Source organism: Ambystoma mexicanum, chromosome 5p (genome assembly GCF_040938575.1).
Source record: "Ambystoma mexicanum isolate Mex_15411 chromosome 5p, UKY_AmexF1_1, whole genome shotgun sequence".
In the NCBI taxonomy this organism is placed as follows: Eukaryota; Metazoa; Chordata; class Amphibia; order Caudata; family Ambystomatidae; genus Ambystoma; species Ambystoma mexicanum.
The window spans coordinates 1332120805-1332142075 of NC_090930.1; the positions used below are offsets into that span (position 1 = coordinate 1332120805).

Sequence of the window (21271 nt, forward strand, 5' to 3'; positions counted from 1 at the left end):
ATGTTTCAAAGGTGACTAAAGTATGTAAAACATGTAGAAAATGTACCAGAAACATTAGAAAGAATTTCAAAAGAAAACCTGCTTTAGAAGCGTTAAACACTAAACGTTGCCACATACAGGTGGCTGGAAGTCATGTAAAGCACAGTGGTGGCACCTGAAGGTGAGCAGAACTGGATTCACCAAAGGGATCTGCATGCAACAGGAGGGTTCCTCTGCAGCCACATGGCTATCCTCAGACCATTGCATGACTGCAAACACAGGTGTGCGGTCCTTACTCATGTGGGTCAATGCTGTATATGGACAGTGGCTGGCATTTATGCCATTTTTAAGATTAACGATATTCCTGCCATAATTGAACATTGCTGTTTGAAGCATAGAAATGTAGATATGGGTTTGGAAGAAACCTGTTTCGATTGCATGTACCCTACACCTGGTCTTTGCCTGGGGGCGACAAGGTGCAGGAGAAAAGACAAAAAGATCAGCGACACCCCAAAGCACTCTTTAAATCAGGGATGGGATCTGGCATGCATCTGCCAACATAAAGGCAAACCATGCATTTTTAAGATGAATTGAACTGCACGGGCAAGTTGATTTGCACATGCAGTTCTCCTTTTGTGAACGGAAATTCATGAAAAATGTATGTTTTTCCATTCACTCGAAAATGTGCAAGCATATGCATTGTGGTATGCAAGGCCGGTATGGTTCTTATTCTTCAAAAGTGTGGCTGGTTTGCCTGCCACAGCTTGACAGCACCTGGCCAGGAAGTTGGGGATCATTGGGGAAATAGTAACTTATTCAGCCAATGATTGGTGGAAAGCTATGTTTGACGGTTCCGATCGCAAAGTCTTGTTTGGTCTAGTTCTCTTTTTGAAAGACCTAAAACTCAACTTGGCTGAACCGAATCCCACACCAGTAAGGAACTGTTGAGTTGAACACCAACAATAAGTGGTGTGGGTTCGTATGAAACAATGTAACTGCGATGGTTTAATAATTCTTTTTTCTTGTTTTTCTTTTAAAGGTTTTCTTTTGTAAACCGAATAAAAAAAATAAATTAAAAAAAATAGTAATTGGGTAGTTGTTTGAAAACAATGAGAGCCATCACAGAACGAGAATTGTAACTATCGTCCAATAGCTTGTTGGGTTGTGCTGAGCAACAATGTAGATCAAAACCTTAGCAACTGCTCTGGTTTGAGGTCCTCTCACAGACCTGGTCCAATGTGCAGTGATCGTAGATGCAGGTGGAAGGTTGGGATCCAGGCTAACTCAGTCTTTCCTCCTTTACACAACACTACATTGATCCCCAATAGATCGATATTAGCAATAGTTTGATGGCTTCAGAAGGACAAAAGCTGTGGTAGCGTGAGCGTTGTAAGAGCAATGCATTATTATAATCGATTGCTAAATGACGTACAATGCCAGAGCTCGCTCACCTCAAATGTAGGATATGTATTTCTAAAGTCCACTTATTACACAAATGGAGGAACCTGAGCTTTATTCCCTGCGGTGCAATGACTTGCACTGCTATATGGACCACCAAAGAAATGTGCTCCACAGACACACACCTGCACGTCTTTTATGTTCTGGGCCCAATCAAAACACCATGCAGAAAATATTTCAAATATTATACAAACACTTTTTATTATTCACAATTTAAATTGAATCAATTAAAATCCTTTTTTTCTTGTTTACATTCTATATGAAAAATGTGTCTATTACACAGTCACCATGAGAAACACCTTCAAACCTGGATGGTTCTTATCCAATGTCAAACGTCAGGGACTCCACAGATTCTAGGTTTTGACAGGAGGTCGCCATACATTTGACATTACTTTACTTATCCTACTCTATGTCCAAAATAATTACAACATCAACAATATGTTGCTTAATGTCCTCTGAGGATCAGTGAATTACTGTCAAATGTATGAGGACCTCCTGTGAAAACCTAGACTCTGTTGAGCCTCTGACTTTTGGCATTAGCTGCGAATTATTTTTATCATCACATCATTATTGGCTGGTAATATATGTTACATTTACTGCGTGATTATTATTTTTAATACCCCACAAACATATTTACCTCCACCTAATATGTTGGTACAGAAAGTAGGGCACTTCAAAATATATGTTCCTCAGAAGTGGAAACACGTAGCACCAAAGAGTGCCCGAACGGCACAGAGATGACCGGGTGACACGAACACAGAGTGTTCGTCCTCACCTCCCCACATTCCTCTGTACCCCCTTCAGGCTCTGTTTTTGTCAGCCTATCACACCCTGCATTCCTGGGCAATGTGAGCTGTCTCTTCTGGAGGGGAGGGGAGCATTCAGGACACAGAGCATTGCGCGCAGAGCTCTGCAAGTGAAAAAGCAGGCCGTTAGCACATTATCACCCATAAGTCGAGGACAAGATAGGAATAGCTTCATAGACGGCGGGAGTGGTCATTGCCCCTCAAGATAATGCCTTGGATGTGGACACGATTCTGTAATAATGACCTTACGCTCAGTCTAGAAGGCTAGATTTTTTTATGTCGCTACCTTGTGTACACCGTGGTCCTCATCATAGGAGGAGCTAAGCAGATCATAGCGCTGTAGCCTCATGGATGCAGACTACACTGGCTTTGACATTCCTGCAGCCTAAGGTAAAAGCCAGAGCTAAGAGAAGAAATGACTGGGAAATTCTACACTTATGTGAGGTGCTCCAAGGAGACATTGTTGTTGTGAAAAGGCATTTACAGGTGGGTTGAAAGTGTTGCACAAGACCAGGGACATTTGCCCATATACCAAGAACCTGATTGGATATGATGCACTGCCCGGGTGCTTATATGGAACCCAGTGCAACATTGGCGAAAAGAGCAGGTGAGAGAAGAAAAAGAGACTAGGATTTTGGTTTAGGATAGAGCAGAAGTAAAGAGAAGACACCCTAGATGCCCTTACATGAAGGTGAGCAGGTCAACAATTAACCATATCGCTTTGGCTACCAAACTCTATATTCTTGGGTCAAAACGGAGGAAGGCATGGTCCATGGGCTCAATCCTTTACAGGAGGTTCAGTAAGTCACTTAGGGCCTAATTCATGGAAGTGTTTTATAAAGGCAAAACCCCTTTGGAAAACGCTCTGTGAATCAGGGCCTTAGTGATGGGGAGCAGAAGGCTCTCACTGAGGAAGAGAGTGGGCCTCATTACGAATGTGGCGGAAAGGCAACAACGGCGCTGGTAGTGCTACCGTCGCCGTTATAAACTCTCCGCCACATTACGAGTTCTGCTTGCCGGTGCGCGTGCAGACCGAGATCCACGAGCAGAACACCTATAAAGGGTGCCGGTGCAACCACGCTCCCGACCCCCATTCTGCCCTATGGGACAGAATGGGGATCGGGAGGCCGGCCATGCCGTCACCCGCGAATGGGCAATCACCGGGCCATTCATCTCGTAATGGGCCAGTAATGGCCCATTCGCGGGTGCCAAGGCCAGTAGTGAGTTTGGCAGTGACCATGCCCTTACAAGGGTACGGCTACCGCCAAACTCGTAATGAGGCCCAGTGTGTGTGTGTGTGTGTGTGTGTGAAGTAATTGGGCAGGCCAACAATTAAAGCGAGGGACGCAATGACATGGACAGCCATGTTCCCCACTGGTAGTACGAGATTGGGGATAAAAGGACTCATTGGCCCATATTGTTTTGTTTCCCTGCCTAGAGCAGGTCAGTATCATCACAATATGAGGCGTTGCGCTTTGCTGTCATTCTTCTTGTAGTTGTGCTTCACAGATGTGTGGACCACAACCATTACCTAGAGGCTACTGAGGGGATTTAGTACTGCCAGCAGAATTAATGAGTAGCAAGAAGTGCTGTTCCCCATTTTGTGTTTACCCCCTATGTCTTGCCAAATCTCTGAGCCCATTTATAAGCAGAGGGTATAACCGGGTTCCGGCCCAGCACTTCCATAGCCAGTTAGCAGAGCGGGAACATACCAAGGTGGTACAATGCAGTGTGCATTTAATGAACATCTGGGAGAGATGGGACGTTATGAATGAGTAATTGCAATTCTAGGTAGGCTGACTGCTATTTAAACGTCTGACACATGTGTTCCGTGCATGACTGAAAACACATTGATGTGTGAACTGTTGTATGTTCCTTGCTCACAGTAACCAGCCTGTGTATATGTTCTTGTAACCAGCCTGTTTACATTTTCTTGCAGAACACCTGTTCTTGGGATCTCTTTTGGGGCTGCATTCCTCTTGCTTTCTTTCATCCTCTTTATCTGTTTCGCTGGACAGCTCTTGGTAAGTACAAAAAACAGCACACTAAACACAATGTTCAAATCTTTCTCTGACTCACTCTACCTTAGAACCTCTGTGCTCTCCCCCACTAGTGGCTCGGTCCTGGCACGCAGCCTTTCTACGTGTGTTCATCTCATGGAATGGTCAGGACAGTGAAGACCAGAGGCGTTGCTAGGGGGGGCTAAGGGGGCTATAGCCCCCTGGTCTTTTGGTTGTAGTCCCGGATAGAATCTCAGGAGCTACAGCCAAAAGGCTAGCTAGCCCCCAGTCCCAATAGTTAGAACATTAGCATAGCCCCGGGTCTTTTCCAGACCTAGCAACACCCCTGGTTAAGACTTTGCTAATAAGAATACATGTTCAGCTGATCATTAGCAGTCCCTGCTTCCTGGTTTCTAAATGGAACCAAGTATCCCCTCGTGTTTAGACATCGGTGCCTTTTTTTTATGGCAACCATCTTTGCATATAAACTATTATTAGAGCATTTTGAGTTCACTGTGTTATGTTCTTTTTTGAATCCTTCTTTGAAATGATGTCTGAGAATAACTGTGTTGGCATGTGAGCAGACGCTGTAACTTTGCAAGTCAAAATAGCGAGTCGAGTGAAACTGGAACTGTACATTAAGTCGCCATGTGCTGCACAGACTGGAGCATGGCTTGCTGCATGCATTACGCTCATTTCTCATGCTGACTGTAGCATCAAATGTCCAAGTCTTATTATGGATCGCCCCAGTTTTAATCATTGGGCCTCATTATGACTCCGGCGGTAGCAAGTTTATTGATGAGCATAAGAAATGCCTTTACAATCATCAGAGAAAAAGTAACCAGGACAACTATGTACCCCATCACAATATAAAAACAAAACCTACATTACATCATAAAAGTGCACCTAAAACAAACAGACATTATATTGGGGAAGAGGCTAAATAAAATCTGTGTATGACCGCAGAGCCTGAAATAGCTGCAAAACGTCAGACTTCCTGGAAAGTCATACTTTACAGGCTAGCCAGGTAGGATGAGGTCACTATTTCTAAATAGATTGATTTACACCGACTGTAGCATAGATAAAGGTAGTTGATGGAGAATCTGAGAAAGGTGCGAACTACCAAATGTTTGCACTTTCCCATGTGAACACACATACATTCTCACACACACACAATACACAAGACACAACACACCCATAACACCCCCCACCCACACCCTCAGCACACCCCCACCCACACCCCCAACATAAACGCTGGGTTCCCTGCAGTGCCAGTTCCCTTTCACTTCTGTGATCAGGAACCAGCGCTGCAGGGTCCTTTTCTTTATGTAACAGAAGGCTGCGGGGTTGTCCCCCGCAGCACCGCTCATTATACCATAAAGTATATTGAGCAGGGGACACCCCAGCAGCCCCTGATTTCTTTTCAATACTACCACCAAAGTTGCAAACTTTTGGTGTTCCAACCTTTGGTGGTAGCATTTTTAGAACTTTTGGTCAATGCGACAATTTGTTTTAGGTAATTTCGACCTACGCCGTTGATGGAATTCGTTGTTAGAACTGATCCTTATCACTAATATCTAGTCATCCTTGTAACCAATTCCTTCTAGGTCCAAGATTTAGGGTGTACTTGCCTTCGATTGCAGAAAGTGCTCTGGGGATTTTAGGTTGTGGGTGTTACTTGAAATGTGTGTGTGTTGACTGAGTGAACTTCCTCCTGCTGGAACGTAAAGAGTATCTAGATGTAGTAAAATGTATGCTGTGCAAACACTCTGGTCGTTTTTGTTGCTCTACAGGATTTTTGAAAGTATATGGCACTATGTGTCACCACTACCATCCACAATATTATGACACACGGTTCCAAGCATGCAAGATACATGCACGAGTACAAATCCCAAATGTCACTCTCAGACTTGAGCCAGACCTCCTTAAGTTCCGGAAACTTCTCAAAACTCTGCTCTTCTGTACCTCTTTCCCTATTTCCCTTCCTCGCTAACTTTCCCACCGCTGCTGAGACTGGTGGCCGTCATCATGCATCTCCCAGGGTACCAGGCCCTCTACCCAGTTGATACTGGCGCCCCCCCCCCCACTGCACTGCCCCGTGCTGGCCCCTGCTTGGCAACTGTGTACCCCACCCTTAGGATTCGTCTGCCTTAGTACTTAGTCCGAGGCCTCCTCCTTGACTCCCCTTGGCACTTCCCTCCCAGGCACCCACCAGCACTTGCCCATCCCCCCCACCCATCCCTATCTCTTGCACTTCTCTTCACTGCACTTGCACGTCTGAATGCCACAAGGATTAGTAGGCCCACAAATGTATATTTGCCGTGTTGCCATTGTTATTAATTCCCCTTGTTCCCTTCTCATTTAGCATTGTGGTGGCTTGAAACACAATTGTGATGCATAGGCGCCTAACAATTGCTCAATAAATACACTTTTTTAAAAAGAAGTTAGTGTTAACACACCATTTTCATTTTGGCACACTCTGGCACATGCACATGAATACTATTCATGTATGTCAACGACACCTTTTCTTGTCTCATCTCCCTTCCAGTAATCCCACGCTTCACCCCATTTTCTTTCAAATCTCCTTTTCGTACGAATGAGAGGGTCTAAACCAGTTCTGGCAACTTGGCAAGCACAAAGGGTACAACTCATCCTCAAAGTCTTGTTTTCTACCAGCAAATTAGCAGTGGTCTTCACTGTGGCCAATCATATGTGTGCCTGTCAGAGGAAATCCGCTTTAGCCAATCGAAGCTCAATCATCGAGTCTGCAGGAGGGTTCGTCCTGGGTGCTGGGTATTTATTCTGCATGGTGGGGCTTTTGGCATCTGCATGGATGGTAATTCACAAGCAGCCTTTGAGGTTTTTATTGTTTTTTCGGAATAGCCTTTCTTAGTTTTTATGAAAGTTTCTACAGTACTGCGGAATTGTTAACTTTATAACTCAAAAGATTATGAATATATGTATGGATTGCATATTTTCTCAGTGACATTGTAGCGGCTATGCTAATCAAACGACTGATGATACTTGTGAGTGATAGGAGTTACTCTTTCGCTTAATCTCTATCAGATTATGATTGGAGCAGTAGTCCTTTTAAGTGATTTTGACCTGTAAAGATGTGCATTGTCACTTCTGTATAACATATACCCACAACATCGGATTTCCAAAAAAATCAATTTCAACTGGATAGGTATGCTGACAACATCTGGACTGAACTCAAATGTGGTTATGGATCACAAAACATCTTTGCTTCTTTTTTTCCTGGGCCTCACACATGCAGTAAACAAATAGGAGGAAGCTAACTCCCCAAAAATACAAGTCAGAGTAGGGTTATCGCAGGCCTGTAGCCAGGGACCCTTTCTCCTTGTGCTACTTATTTCCATGGTCACTAACTACACACTAAGAGGACCAGTCACTGACCAGATCAGAATGATTCTATCAAGACTCTTACAGCAGACACCACACAGTGCTATCTCACATCCAGAAAAATGGTTGCCACAAAAAACTGCATTATTTTACAAATGGCATATGTCATACAGAATACGTTTTGACACACTACACACGTCTTTCTGCTCCTACATGGTAGTCAGCTAAAGAAAGTACTGTCACTACATCCGTGAAATGCTGAAGACTGCTTCATAGAAATAGGTGTTTGGCGTGCTCACCTTTGATCCCCAGATAATATATAGACTCAGACTCGGACTTATAGAAGCGCTTGTACTTGCTTTACTAGAGCGCATTAAAGTCGCTCGGCTCAGCACTGACAGGACAAGATCCTTCAATTCCTTGTACAGAAGCCCCTGCAGTAGCTCCTGCTCTCCCTGACGCATATCGAATGCCATGGACGAAACGGACAGGGTGAAGAAGCACTTGCATCTTTCCTCACTTCTGACTTCAAGGCATGACACTTCCTGTCGATCCTTTAACACATTCATTTTACACTATCCCCCCCCCACTCCACCCAATTGCTTAACTGAGAAGGATAAATCAGCTCTTGCTTCAATCCACGTTACAAAAAGTTATTTTTCTCTAGTGCTTTAACACCGTTTGCTACCAATCTAATAAATGTAGCACAATCATTTTCCCTCAAATGTATCACAAATTTGGAAAATGGAGTCATGGTTATTTACTCTTTTCATTATTAATTGAAAAACAGCAAAATAAATAAAATATCAGCAGTTCTTTTACCATTGTGTAAAATGTTGGGTAATATGACCCAGGATTAATTTGGTGCAAATCCTTTCTTCAAAACAAGAATCAAGCACACTGGCAACGCCAACAGTCAGGGTCGGGTTCCCTCTGCCTTTTGGCCCGTGGCCAGACCGAAATCGTCCCTGGGGAGTGGGGGCCGATTTCAGGCCATGCCTAGGCCGGTTTCGAAGAAAACATTTTTTTTAAAAATATTTTTTTTCAATTTTTTTTTCAAAAATATTTTTTTTCAATTTTTTTTCAAAAAGCCTTTCATCCTTCTTAGGTCGATAAATGAGTACCAACACAGGTTGGGTGATATTGTATGCATATTTGTTCTATAAAAAAAAAGAGCTTAAGCGTAAGTGCTATACAATAACATATCATTTGGCCTTGGACGTCTGCTTCGATTCACAGTAATTTAGTGTACTTAGGAACAATGCTATTTGATGCCATGTCCTGTTTTGTTAAGGGGTGAAAGGTCGTGTTTTATCGCTTCCTGGGATGTCAATTCTGGGTGGGGTCAAATTACATCACTTATGGTGATGTCATCAGGGGTCAAGGGTCGTGAGACGAGGGGTGGGCCACTTTTCTTGGGGTGACCTGGCCTATTTCTTGTCCCAGTCCGACCCTGCCAACAGTTTGGGCTTTTGTGTAGCCATAAGAAAGACACTTGCCAGGCACTGCCTTAGTGGTATGAACTGGCCATTCAATGTAGCAGGAGAGAAAATGGTGTATCTGGGCATCAAATAGTAAAGCGTGGCAAATGCCTGGTACTTATACAGGAGCCAAACAGTTGGCTTTGACAATGCTTGTTTTTAACAGGACTTCAGTGAAGGACACGTATAGTGCTTCTGAATCGAGTGACTGAAGGCAGACCTGGTTAAGACATTATTATTACATTTGTAGCATGTTATTATTAATAATAATAATAATAATAATAATAATAATAATAATAATAATAATTTTAAATTGATATAGCCCTAAGAACCCTCAGGCATCTGAGCGCTGCTTATTATTACCTAAGGTGTCTGGTGCTCATTTATCGACCTTGGAAGGATGAAAGGCTGAGTTTGACCCTGTTGACAACTCTAATTAAGTCATTACGTCTCAGCAGACTGCTTTGAAAAAACACTGGCAGGCACTTAGAATAGCCATGGGCAGTCAATGGGTGGGAAAATAACTAAACACCACCTACAGGCTTTGTGTCCCTCCTCATGTGCCATTTCTCGCTAACTGTACTCTAATGCAATAGTTTGGGCGTATAGGTGGCGTATAGGTGGCGTAGTAGGCCAAATTAAAAATGGGAAAACACCCTGTGCTCCATTTCTGTTCTAGTATAAAAAATGTTCTGATATACAAAATGGCATATACTATCTTTGGAGAGACCCGGTCTACTCTATTACTCCGGCCTGAGAAACAATGCATAATGTATTATTCAATTACTGTACACTACGCCTAATACCAAATGTTTGCTTCAGCCCATGTTGCTACAGTAAATGTTTTCCAGTACTTTAAGAAATCATTCAAAATGTGTACTCCTGCTCACAGCCAGCATTTACCCTCTTTTATAGGTACTCGATGTCTGGATCTAGGAGTAATGTGTCTTTGGTGGCATATCTATTGCCGTGATAGTCCATTCATTAGGGGATGCTTTATTTGCAGGTTTGGAACAAGTTGGCACCTTAATCTTGTTTAAAAATAAACCTTTTAAAACTGGCTTCTTGTTAAGTCTTTCATCGAAAGCTTCTTTACAAGTCAACAACCTTTTCATAGGATGACACATAAATTGCAAATGCAAAAATAAGAATCTGAAAACAGCCCTGAGCAGGTGAGTGCCATCCAAGCTCTACCACACAGTGAATGTGCACATGCACTTAACATCGTTCTTTCATGGTCACTGGAAGTCCCATAGTGCGCGGCAGCATCCACTCGGTGCTTTGCAGGGACTGACTTGTTTTTAAAGTACAGATCTCCCGCTGTGCAATTGACCAAGGCTATCTTCTTTTGAGCAAATCCCAATAAGAAACGCTTTTTTCTCAATTGCACTCTACGGCATACCTTTCAATTCCTTGAATCAATGCATCTTAGAAATGAGCGTGGAGAAGCACGAATCGCCATGAATCGTTTCTGCAACTCCTACTTTTCTTCCCTGAGCTGAAGGACCTTGAAACAGAAACTGGTGTCTGATTTTGCCTCAACAGCCTATTACAGGTTAATAGCCCATTGATCCAAGCCTTTAGATGTGTACTACAATGTCCTCTTTTTCCCCATTGTCAATTCTGAAAAAGGCATGAACAAGTTCAGCAGCCCGTATCCGAACGCCATCCAGTAGAACACCTGATCCAACAAGCAGATTAAAAACCTAAATCCACTGCATACAAACAAGAGGGATGTGTGTGTGTGTGTGTGTGTGTGTGTGTGTGTGTGTGTGTGTGTGTGTGTGTGTGTGTGTGTGTGTGTGTGTGTGTGTGTGTGTGTGTGTGTGTGTGTGTGTGTGTGTGTGTGTGTGTGTGTGTGTGTGTGTGTGTGTGTGTGTGTGTGTGTGTGTGTGTGTGTGTGTGTGTGTGTGTGTGTGTGTGTGTGTGTGTGTGTGTGTGTGTGTGTGTGTGTGTGTGTGTGTGTGTGTGTGTGTGTGTGTGTGTGTGTGTGTGTGTGTGTGTGTGTGTGTGTAAAAAAGAGGTGCGCCATGCATTCCCACACACGAAAGCCTATTGAACTTGAAAGAGAATACTGAATACACATACATGAAAAGCATAATAGGATCATTTTCATAATAGGATCGTCCCAATTTATAGATGCTTGACATTACCATAACTGCATAACGACATCATAAGAATATAGGGACAATTGTGTCTTCTAAATGACAATAATAGAGCCTTGATAAAGCCACACAAGGGAAAGACAACAGCACGTGTGAGAGTGTTGGCACCCATCTCCAGATTAAATCATTACATGATAATGGCTTTCCGTTTGTTGTATCCATATCTCTCCTATCAATCATGATTTATTAGTAGTGGGCTATCTGGTATACAGAATTGAGAATATAGAATTGAATTTTAAATATTGCAATTATTACCCCCTGGATTATTCTTATTTGTATGCACACATATGATAAGGGTAGAAGCTAAAGGCACCCATTGCACAGGGTGTTGGAGCAGGAAAAATAGAACAAACAACTGATCAAGAATTGATATCAATTATATGGGAGGCACTGAACGTTTTTTACCAGAATGTTGTTTTTCCAGTGTTCACTACCAATGTAATAATGACTTTAAGAAAATAAGCCTGTCCATTTCCCATAGATTCAGTTCCACCTGTAGCATCTGCGTGTGAGCGCTCTTTAGCAGACTGAACATTTTTTTAAGGAATGTGTTTTCTGTTATGATGTTTTTAGAATGATACACACAGAATAGACCATCATTTTCCTTAGAGCAACATATTTCTGGATCAGCATGTCTAGCTTAAAGCATTGATCAATAGTGCTTATCTTCTGGCAGAAAAATGCCTGCAAGTGGCTGGTTGCGTTTTATTGACCCACCCATTCCTCCAGTCTAGTGAACAGAAGCCTTGCGCAGAAATGACCAGGAATGTCCAGTCGTGAAAATTGCAATAAAGTTACTTGGATTGTTTCTTCCACACTTCTAATAAATGGGGATCATGTCTGCCGGTACCAAGGGTTTGGGTACAGTAGAGAAAGCTGGCACTGCATTAAACAATTTTTGGGAAAACTGTGCCAATAGAGCAGGTTCAGTTTTGAGGAGTTCTGCCAGCAATCTATCTGGACCCGTAGCCTTGTTGTTTTTTTGAGCTGATATAGCACTATCAGCAGAAAAGGAGAGGTCATCTGTTTCTCAGATTGCAGTAGGAACTCTTCCTCGAGGTCTTCCATAAACAAGTTCAAACAGTGAGGCACCATTGTTATGCCCATGGCGTACCAGTGTTTTGTGAAGGGTTATGTCAGTATGAATCTCACAAGGTCCACTATTGCTCTGATTGGGGTGGCTGTCTTGTTGGTAATTGTTTTTTTGGATTTCTGGCAATTAGCTATTCCAATTTCATGTGGAATATTGGAGTAGAGTGAAGTGACTTCCAGTGCTGCCAGATTTGTGTGCACACCATACCTCCTAAATTTTCCTGAGGAAATGTGTTGCGTCCTGTACAAAGATTAAGTTTCCATTATCAGAAGTTTGAAGTTAGACTCAGTTCTTCGTTTTTATATATTAATGCCTGAGATGATCAGGCAGCCAAGTTTATCCAGACTGTGAATCTTTGCTTGCAAGTCAAATATTCCAGGACTTGATTTGCCTGGTATGAGGCTGTGGATATATGTTCACCAATATCGTTGGCCATGGACTTCATGATGTTTTCAAGGACATTCTTGTACTCTAGAGTGGGGTCATTACTAAGTACATTGCAGTAATTTGTGTCAAGGAAATGTCTATGCTTCTGTTTTGTATTTCTTTATATCCATGTCCACAACAGCCCAACCTTTGTCTGTTAGTTTTACTATGATCTCCTTGATTGCCTCGAAGATTCGAATGCCCTTATTTTGTTTGTGAGATTCTGATTCATTTTTCAATGCCGGTTAAGTATGTCAGATGTTACATGTTTTCTCAGGCCATCAATACACGTTTCAAGTTTCGGGCTGTGCCCATAAAGGGAAGACCAGTTTGATAATTTGTTCATGACCTAACCAGTGACAGTTTTCTCTTCATTGTTCCATCCATGGAAATAATATTGGAGACATAGCTATCGCATGTAATCTACAATTTCTCCATTTTAATTTCATCTGGTTCCTGATTGGTGCAGAATGTCAGCCCCTTAGAGAGGACATGTTGTTATGTGCCTGTGAATTGTTGTTCAGAGAAGTTAATAACTGTTTTTTGGTTTGTACAATAGTCCACCTTAGAGTTCTAAGTGTTGGTTATGTTTCCTGAATGGGTCTTAGTTTCGGAGGCGCCTGTGTGATTTCCGTCTCCCCGAAGAACCCCTTAGTTTGTCATGGAGTTTCTTCTTCCAAATTAAAAAGTAATCACATGATTTTTTATTATTCTTGTCTTGTTCAATAGTGCAGCTGCAGTGCTGAGCTGTTTGTTGTCGTTGCCTCGTTGTGCTATATGTTCTTCCTCAGACTGGTTTGCTTGGAGTAGAGTTGGTGAACTTGGTGATTCCTCAATTTTGTTCACATTTTCTACATGTCTGCTCAGTGATTCCGTGGTGTGGGTAGCCCTCAGTGGTTATACAATCCTGAGCCCTTTTGGTATTAGATTTTTTTTCTTGCAGGCCGTAAGAAAATACATGCCACAGCTGGGCTTCTTTCCTCCTCATTTGGCAATTATGCCACTGGTTTGAGAGCATTTCGGTATCCATTTTAATGGGAAGAAAAGAGTGTGTTTCTGTGTTAGTCCAGTTTTATTAAATAATAACTTGATAACTTTTATTGGACTCATTGAAAATATCATGCTGCATTGGGAAATGCATTTTCTTTTGAAGTCTCAGAGACCTTCTTTTAACAGGCAAAAATGAGGGGACAGAAAGACGTTTTGAGAGTTTTTCCTAAGCTGTCATTCTAGGAATGCAGAGGTAGGACAGAAATCTTGCACGGAGTAGAAGGGCAAAAGCTTGCTTGATCTTGATTTTCAGTATGAATAGAAACTGTAAAAACAGGGTCTCATGATCCATCTGATTTTTTGGGTTTCAAGCAGGATGTGTCCAAAAATGTTGCACATGGTTAACTGGCTTGTGGGGACCAAGCGTTGATAGTGACATCACTTTTCGATCCTTCAATGCCCACTCTTCCTATCATTGTGAAGCAGAATTCAACAAGCATTAGATTGTTCACCCAGTAATAGGGACCATTGTGTGAAAGGTTAGTTTTACCATTCTTCTGATGATGTGTTGTTGCAAAAGTAATCCAGCTCAGTAAGGGAGGAACTGCATGGGGGAGAGGCTGGGACGTGGGTGCGCAAGGCGGCTTAAGCCCCGGCTGCTCAGGGATGGAGCTGGCAGCATGAGCGGCCCAAGACCTGGTTGGCAACAGGCCCTATCCTCTGAGCTGATGAGCCATTTGGTTTGTTTTTTTTCTTTTAAGGCTGGGCCCGACTGGTCATATGAAGGGGGCTGTCAGACCAGATGGCCCAAGTGGCTAGTGGCCATAGGCCAGGGCCACTTGCCATGTGCAGAAAAAATCTATGGAATAACAAAACACTTGAAATTCAAGGAAAACACTTTCATTGCAGGGACGTTAAGGTGAGCAATACATTTAAACAAAACCTTTGAAGTTCAAGGAAAAAACTTTAGTTGCAGGGACATTAAAGTGAGAACTTAATGCAACAAAACCCCTGTAATTCAGCTATAGCCACCATATCGTAACACCCCCTGTTGCGCAGCCAACTACCGCAATGATGACGCAACACATGACATCACTGGTGACATCACTAATTACATCATCTATGGCATCACTGGTGACATCACTGGTGGCAACACTGATGATATCACTGGCGACAATGATAACACAATAAACAACATCAATGATTAATTAACTAATGGCATCAGACATAAGACCACTCTAGGTATTTGCCCATATTTAAACCACAATTAAGTTTCTACATAGGTGACATTAACACTCATGATAACTGTGCCGGTCTGTTAACAATGGTGCCGGTAAGCCTACCAGCACCATTGTTACCAGACTGGCACAGTACAACTCTCCGGGTGGGTGCCGTCCCTTCTGCCTGGGTCAGACCTGCCGGGCGGGACGGCACCAACTCGCAGAGTTCTCACTGGTGGCGCCGGTAATTCATTACAGGTTGGGCGGCTAGATGCTGGTTTTACCGGCATGGCTACCGCCAGACCTGTAATTAGGCCCACTATCATTTTAGAATAGTTCATAACAATGAGTACATTGTTTTAAACATTAAACAGCTACACTTGCATCATATCACTACTTGTGAAGCTTTCCTTTGTAGTATTTAGGCAAAAGATGATATCTGAATTATTAATAGTAGACTGCTTAGAATGTGTCATGATCCCTGCTTCCAAGGGGTCAGGACTTGCCCCACGACCTTGGAAGCAGGCCCATGACTCTGATCCCAGGAACCAGCCAGTCCCTATAGGGACCCTCTGGACCTTGTCCTGGCGCCAGTGGCGCCAGGCTCATGATGGTGACTGGTCCCGGCACAGGAAGCGCCGGGCTCATATTAGATAAGAGTGCTTGGTGGACCTACCTGTAGCAGACCATGCTGCTTACTTACCAGCTAACTGGTCTCCTGATCCTTCTCTGCCTGGAACTACTTTTTCTGTCTGGGTGGAGCAGGAGCCACTCCCTGGAAGCAGAACACAGGAACTCTTCTAGAAATCTGGAACTCTTTTCTTACCTGGGTGGGGCCGTGGAAGGAGATGCCTAAGCACTACAGAAGGCTATTTAAACCACACCCGATTGGTTTCACGTGCTTCGCGTTATTCTGCATCTGCAGCAGGACGCTCACCGTGTCAGCTCCAGGAAACCTCCAGCTCCAGATCCTGTGAACACGAAATAACCTGCTGGAATCCAATCTTCAGTCTTCTTCAGTCTTCTGCAGCTCCTGCAAAACAAAGGCACAGGTTAGGCTAAAGTAAAGGCAGTGAATCTACTTACCTAATCCAACGGCAGCATCCAAGGCGCCTTTCTCTGCCTTTCTCTTCCGGCATCCGACATCTGCAAAGAGAGAGAACATCGGTCAGTAATATTCAACTACAAGTTCTGCTTACCTGTGTTACGCCCGTTCCAACTCAGCTCGCGCTGCATTCCGGCACCTGCAAGGCAAGATACATCGGTTAGTAATGCTTAGTTACAAGACTGCTTACCTGTGTTATGTTCGCTTTCAATCTGTTCGCGCTGCACCTCAGCACCTGCAAAGACAAAAGAGACATTACGGAGCATTCTCCAGCGCTAGTGCAGTCTTTCTACTTACGTGCCATTGAAGGATAGCATCTGAAAAGGGAAAGACATAGGGCCTCATTCCGAGTATGGCGGTAAGGGATAGCGGCCACCGCTAACGAGAGCGGTGGCGGTAATCCCTTACCGCCATACTCCGAGTTCCCTTTGCGCCATGGTGGTTTTAACACCTGCTTTTAGCAGGTGTTAAAAACCATGGCGCTAAGGGACCTTGATGTTAATTACGCCACCGTAATTTACGGTGGCGTAATTGACGCCTTCCCCACTCCCATTATGCCCTATGGGGCAAGAATGGGAATGGGGAAGGGTAAATGGGGATTGGGGAATTACCGCCCCGCCAACCTTGGAATGGGGCGGTAATTCCGCCATCCACCAAGGCGCTGCCGGTCCGGGTACGGCGTCAACCAAGGCGTTAATAGCGCCATTGGTTAGCGCCGTACTCGGAATGAGGCCCATAGACTTTACAGACTTAAGACTTTTGAAAGAGAAGAGAACAATGCAAAAGGAACTTTAATACTTACAAGGCACGCTCGTGCATTAACGGCGTCTTCGCTCTCAGCAAATCCTCTGCTATCAAGAGGCAGAGCTCGCATCCAGTGAAGCAACTGGATCCAGCGCCCCTGCACAAGACGCAGGATGGAGAGCCCGGCATTTACCTATATAAGGTAAGCGCAATATCAACCCAGTTCCACGGGGAAAGAAAGGGCGAGAGGGGCTAGGAACTTTCCGAACCTTCCAAACACTAATACCTTGGTTTACCCTTGCAGACATCTCACTCTTCAGCTTAAACTGTCGGTGGGAAGGGGGCCCAGTCCGGGAGCAAAACGAACCCTGCGCCTAACACTGAAGACAGTATCCTCGCCAGATCAAGACCTGCGCCTCCGGGGGAACCAGGTGAGCGTTACAGAACGCGAAGCCTTACCACAAAATTCCCGCCCAGGCGCAATGGAAACCTCACACACAGACCAGTTGGCCCAATTACTCGGGGAGTTGAGGGCGGAAGTACACGCTGCACGTCAGGAAACAAATGCCCTAAGGAGGGAGTTAGTGGTCTCCAAAGAGCGAACAGACGTTTTGGCTAGACAATTGCTGCAAGCCCAAGCTGGACAAACTCCTCTACCAACCCCAAGTGGGGGCCACGCTCCTCCAGCTTCCTCGAATCCGATACAAATCAATCTACCAGGAAATATACCTTTGGCTCCGCCCGAACGCTTTTCAGGTGATTCAAAAAGGTTTGCTGTGTTCTTCAATCAATGTCGCTTGCACTTTTTGTGCAGACCCGCCGCTTTTCCAACGGACCAGGCTAAAGTGGCCTTCGTGCTCTCTTATCTCAGTGGCAGTGCCGCAGATTGGTCTGTTCCTTTAGTGTCTCAAGATGACCCCATTCTCCATAACTTCCAGGACTTTCAAGCCAGTATGGAGAAACTGTTCGCAAGGCACTATCAGGGACAGGCCTTGGACAATGAACTTCTTTCACTACGACAGGGCAATCAAGATCTTCTGACTTATATTGCATCATTTAACAGACTAGTGGTGGAAACCGGATGGCCGGAGGATAAGAGGATCACACTGTTTTACAGAGGTCTGCATGGGGAATTAAAAGACGTTCTGGCTCAAGTGGTAAATCCTCCACAAGACTGTTCCGAATATATCGATCTGGTAGTGCAATTGGATCATCGACTACAGAATCGGAAAGCCGATCGATCCAGATTTGAAACCCGACCTTTTTCAAGGCCACAAAGTTCTACGAAAGGAACTGATTCCGTGGAACCCATGCAAATAGGGGGTGTAAAAGGACCTTTAACCCAAAAGGAGAGGGAAAGGAGGAGACAACTGCAATTATGCCTCTATTGCGGAAACTCAGGGCACTTTCTTCGAGATTGTCCAGTGAAGCCCAAGAAGAAGATAGTAGGGGCGTCTGATAAAGGTACTGAGAATTCTGAGCCGGGAAACGACCTCGCCCGGCAAGTGTAGAGGTCCGCTTGCCGAGCGTTAAAACCAGTTCTTTGACCTCGCATTTCATCATGCCCATGGTCCTCGTGAGTCCTGAACAACCTAATCGTATGCATGCCATTAAAGCATACATTGATAGTGGCGCAATCGGGAATTACTTGGACTGTTAGCTGGCCGCCAGGATGAATCTATCTCTTTGTCCAAAGACGGTGAAAGACGTCATTACCACCGTGGATGGGACGGAAATAGCTTCCGGACCCGTAACTCACACCACCATGGAAGTAACGTTAGTAAGCCAAGATGGGCATCAAGAGAAGATCGTGTTTGATGTGATCAAGGCCCCTCAGTTTCAAGTCATCTTGGGAGTTCCTTGGTTGGAGAAACACAATCCTCAAATTGATTGGCGAGCAAAGACAATCCGGTTTCCAGAATGCGCTTCTACCTGCTACCCTCAGCTCTCCACCAAACTAGCTGCAACTGTTTCTGAGAGTCCGCAACTGCCTCCTGAATACCAGGAATTCCAAGATGTCTTTCGGAAAGACCAAGCTAATTCTTTGCCTCCCCACAGATCATACGACTGTCAGATAGACCTGATTCCCGGATCCACTCCTCCGTGCAGTCGGATTTATGCCCTTACTGAACCTGAAAATCTCCACCTAAGGCAATATTTGGACCAGTACCTGGCTAACGGATTCATCCGTCCTTCGAAGTCCCCGGCCTCCTCAGCTCTGTTCTTCGTGCCAAAAAAGGAGGGAGACTTAAGAACGTGTATAGACTACCGTGCCCTGAACCAGATTACAATTAAGAACAGGTATCCATTGCCATTGATCCCAGAACTACTTGACCAAGTCAAAAACGCCTGCATATATACTAAGTTAGACCTCAGAGGAGCCTACCATTTGGTGCGAATAAAGGAGGGCGATGAATGGAAGACGGCCTTTCGTACCAAGTATGGACTGTTCGAGTATCAAGTGATGCCCTTCGGGTTGTGTAACGCACCGGCCGCATTCCAGTTCTTTATGAATGACGTGCTCCGTGAACTCATTGATGTGTGTGTAGTTGTATACATTGACGACATTCTGGTTTATTCGTCCTCTGAGGCAGAACACCGAAAACATGTAACCGCAGTACTGGAGAGGCTCCGCAAACACAAACTTTTTGCAAAATTAGAGAAGTGCGTCTTTCATGTTACTGAGGTCGAATTTCTGGGATTTATTTTGTCACCTAACGGAGTTCACATGGACTCGAGGAAAGTAGATGCAATAATCAAGTGGCCCTCACCATCATCTGTAAAAGGGGTTCAAAGTATGTTGGGCTTCGCCAACTTCTATCGCAGGTTTATTCCAGACTTTTCTCGGGTAGTCCAACCCATTACAGCTCTCCTCAGAAAAAACAAACGTTTTGAATGGTCTACCGAGGCAGAACAAGCCTTTCAGGAGCTAAAGACTAAATTTACCTCCGCCCCGATTTTAAAACATCCCCGCCCGGAACTACCTTACATCGTCGAGACCGATGCCTCCAGCCTTGCTATGGGAGCAGTGCTTTCACAAAGAGATCCAGAAACCAACCAGTTGCACCCCGTGGCGTTTTGGTCTCGCAAATTATCAGCCCCAGAAATCAATTACACCATTACCGATAAGGAACTGTTGGCTATTAAGTCCGCCTTTAAGGCCTGGCGGCATAATCTCTTAGGAGCCCGACACACAGTCACTGTCATTACTGACCATCGTAATCTACAGTATCTTAAATCAGCCAAAGCTCAATCCTCCAGACAACTTCGCTGGGCATTATTTTTTGCCGAATTTGATTTTATAATCACCTACCGACCAGGCAATAAGAATGGTAAAGCGGATGCCCTCTCTCGAATCGGAGTAGAGGAACACATGGTTAACCCTGAGCTCGTACCTATTATTCCTGAACAAAGAATCCTGGGTTTGATCAGCATGCAATCCATTGAAGAAATTGAAACCCAGGTTAAACAACTTGTAACTCCAACGGACATACAAAAATGGCAGCTTCAGGGGGAAGACTTCACAGTAAAGAACGACTTATTATACTTCAAGGAACGACTTTATCTACCCTGTACCAGCTTACAAAATCAAGTCATCTCTTGTTATCACGACTCCTTAATGGAATGACACCCGGGTATGGCCAAGACCTCGGAAAAGGTCAAGCGTCACTTTTGGTGGCCATCTTGGAGAAAAGACATCAGAAACTTTGTCATGTCCTGTGGAGTGTGCGCCCAGAACAAGAGTCCTAAGGAAAAACCAGCAGGCCTCTTACAACCTCTTGAAATCCCACCTCATCCCTGGCATACCCTTTTCATGGACTTTATCACCGACTTACCTCCCTGTTCCGGATACAATACAATCCTGGTAATCGTAGACTTATTTTCAAAAATGGCACATTTCATCCCACTAAAGGGGTTACCGTCAGCAGCAATCCTGGCTCGAGAATTTCTTGAAAACATCGTTCGGTTGCACGGCTTTCCTTCAGTTTTAATCTCAGACAGAGGAAGTCAATTCATCTCCCACTTCTGGCGGAGTTGCTGTCGGTTAGCTCAAATTGATGTGAGGCTTTCCACCAGTCACCACCCACAAGCCGATGGTCAGACCGAAAGGACCAATCAGACTTTGGAACAGTACCTACGCTGCATGCTGCAACAGACAGGAGGAACTTGGAAGGACATCCTTTGGATAGCCGAGTACGCTTACAATAACTCAGTCCACTCTGGAACCGGAAAGACCCCGTTTTTTCTTTTGTATGGTAATCATCCTCGAACCTCTAACCTGGATCCACCTCAGGATCTAGGAACACCAGCAGTTGACCACCTACATTCAACCATCACCCAGGCCTTCAAGGAAGCTACTACCCACCTTCAAAGGGCCAAGGAACAATACAAGAAAGGAGCAGATCAACATCGAAAGGAAGCCCCTCAATACCAAATAGGA

General features: G+C 44.4%; 1 protein-coding gene across 1 annotated transcript in view; it reads left to right on the forward strand.

The window, feature by feature from the left end:
• ADCY2 (adenylate cyclase 2) overlaps nucleotides 1-21271 on the forward strand; it is a 3241403-nt gene that overhangs the window by 2642583 nt on the left and 577549 nt on the right. The window contains exon 15 of the mRNA XM_069613724.1: nucleotides 4183-4267. Coding sequence (XP_069469825.1) covers nucleotides 4183-4267 — 85 coding nt within the window. The remainder of the gene's footprint in view (nucleotides 1-4182; nucleotides 4268-21271) is intronic.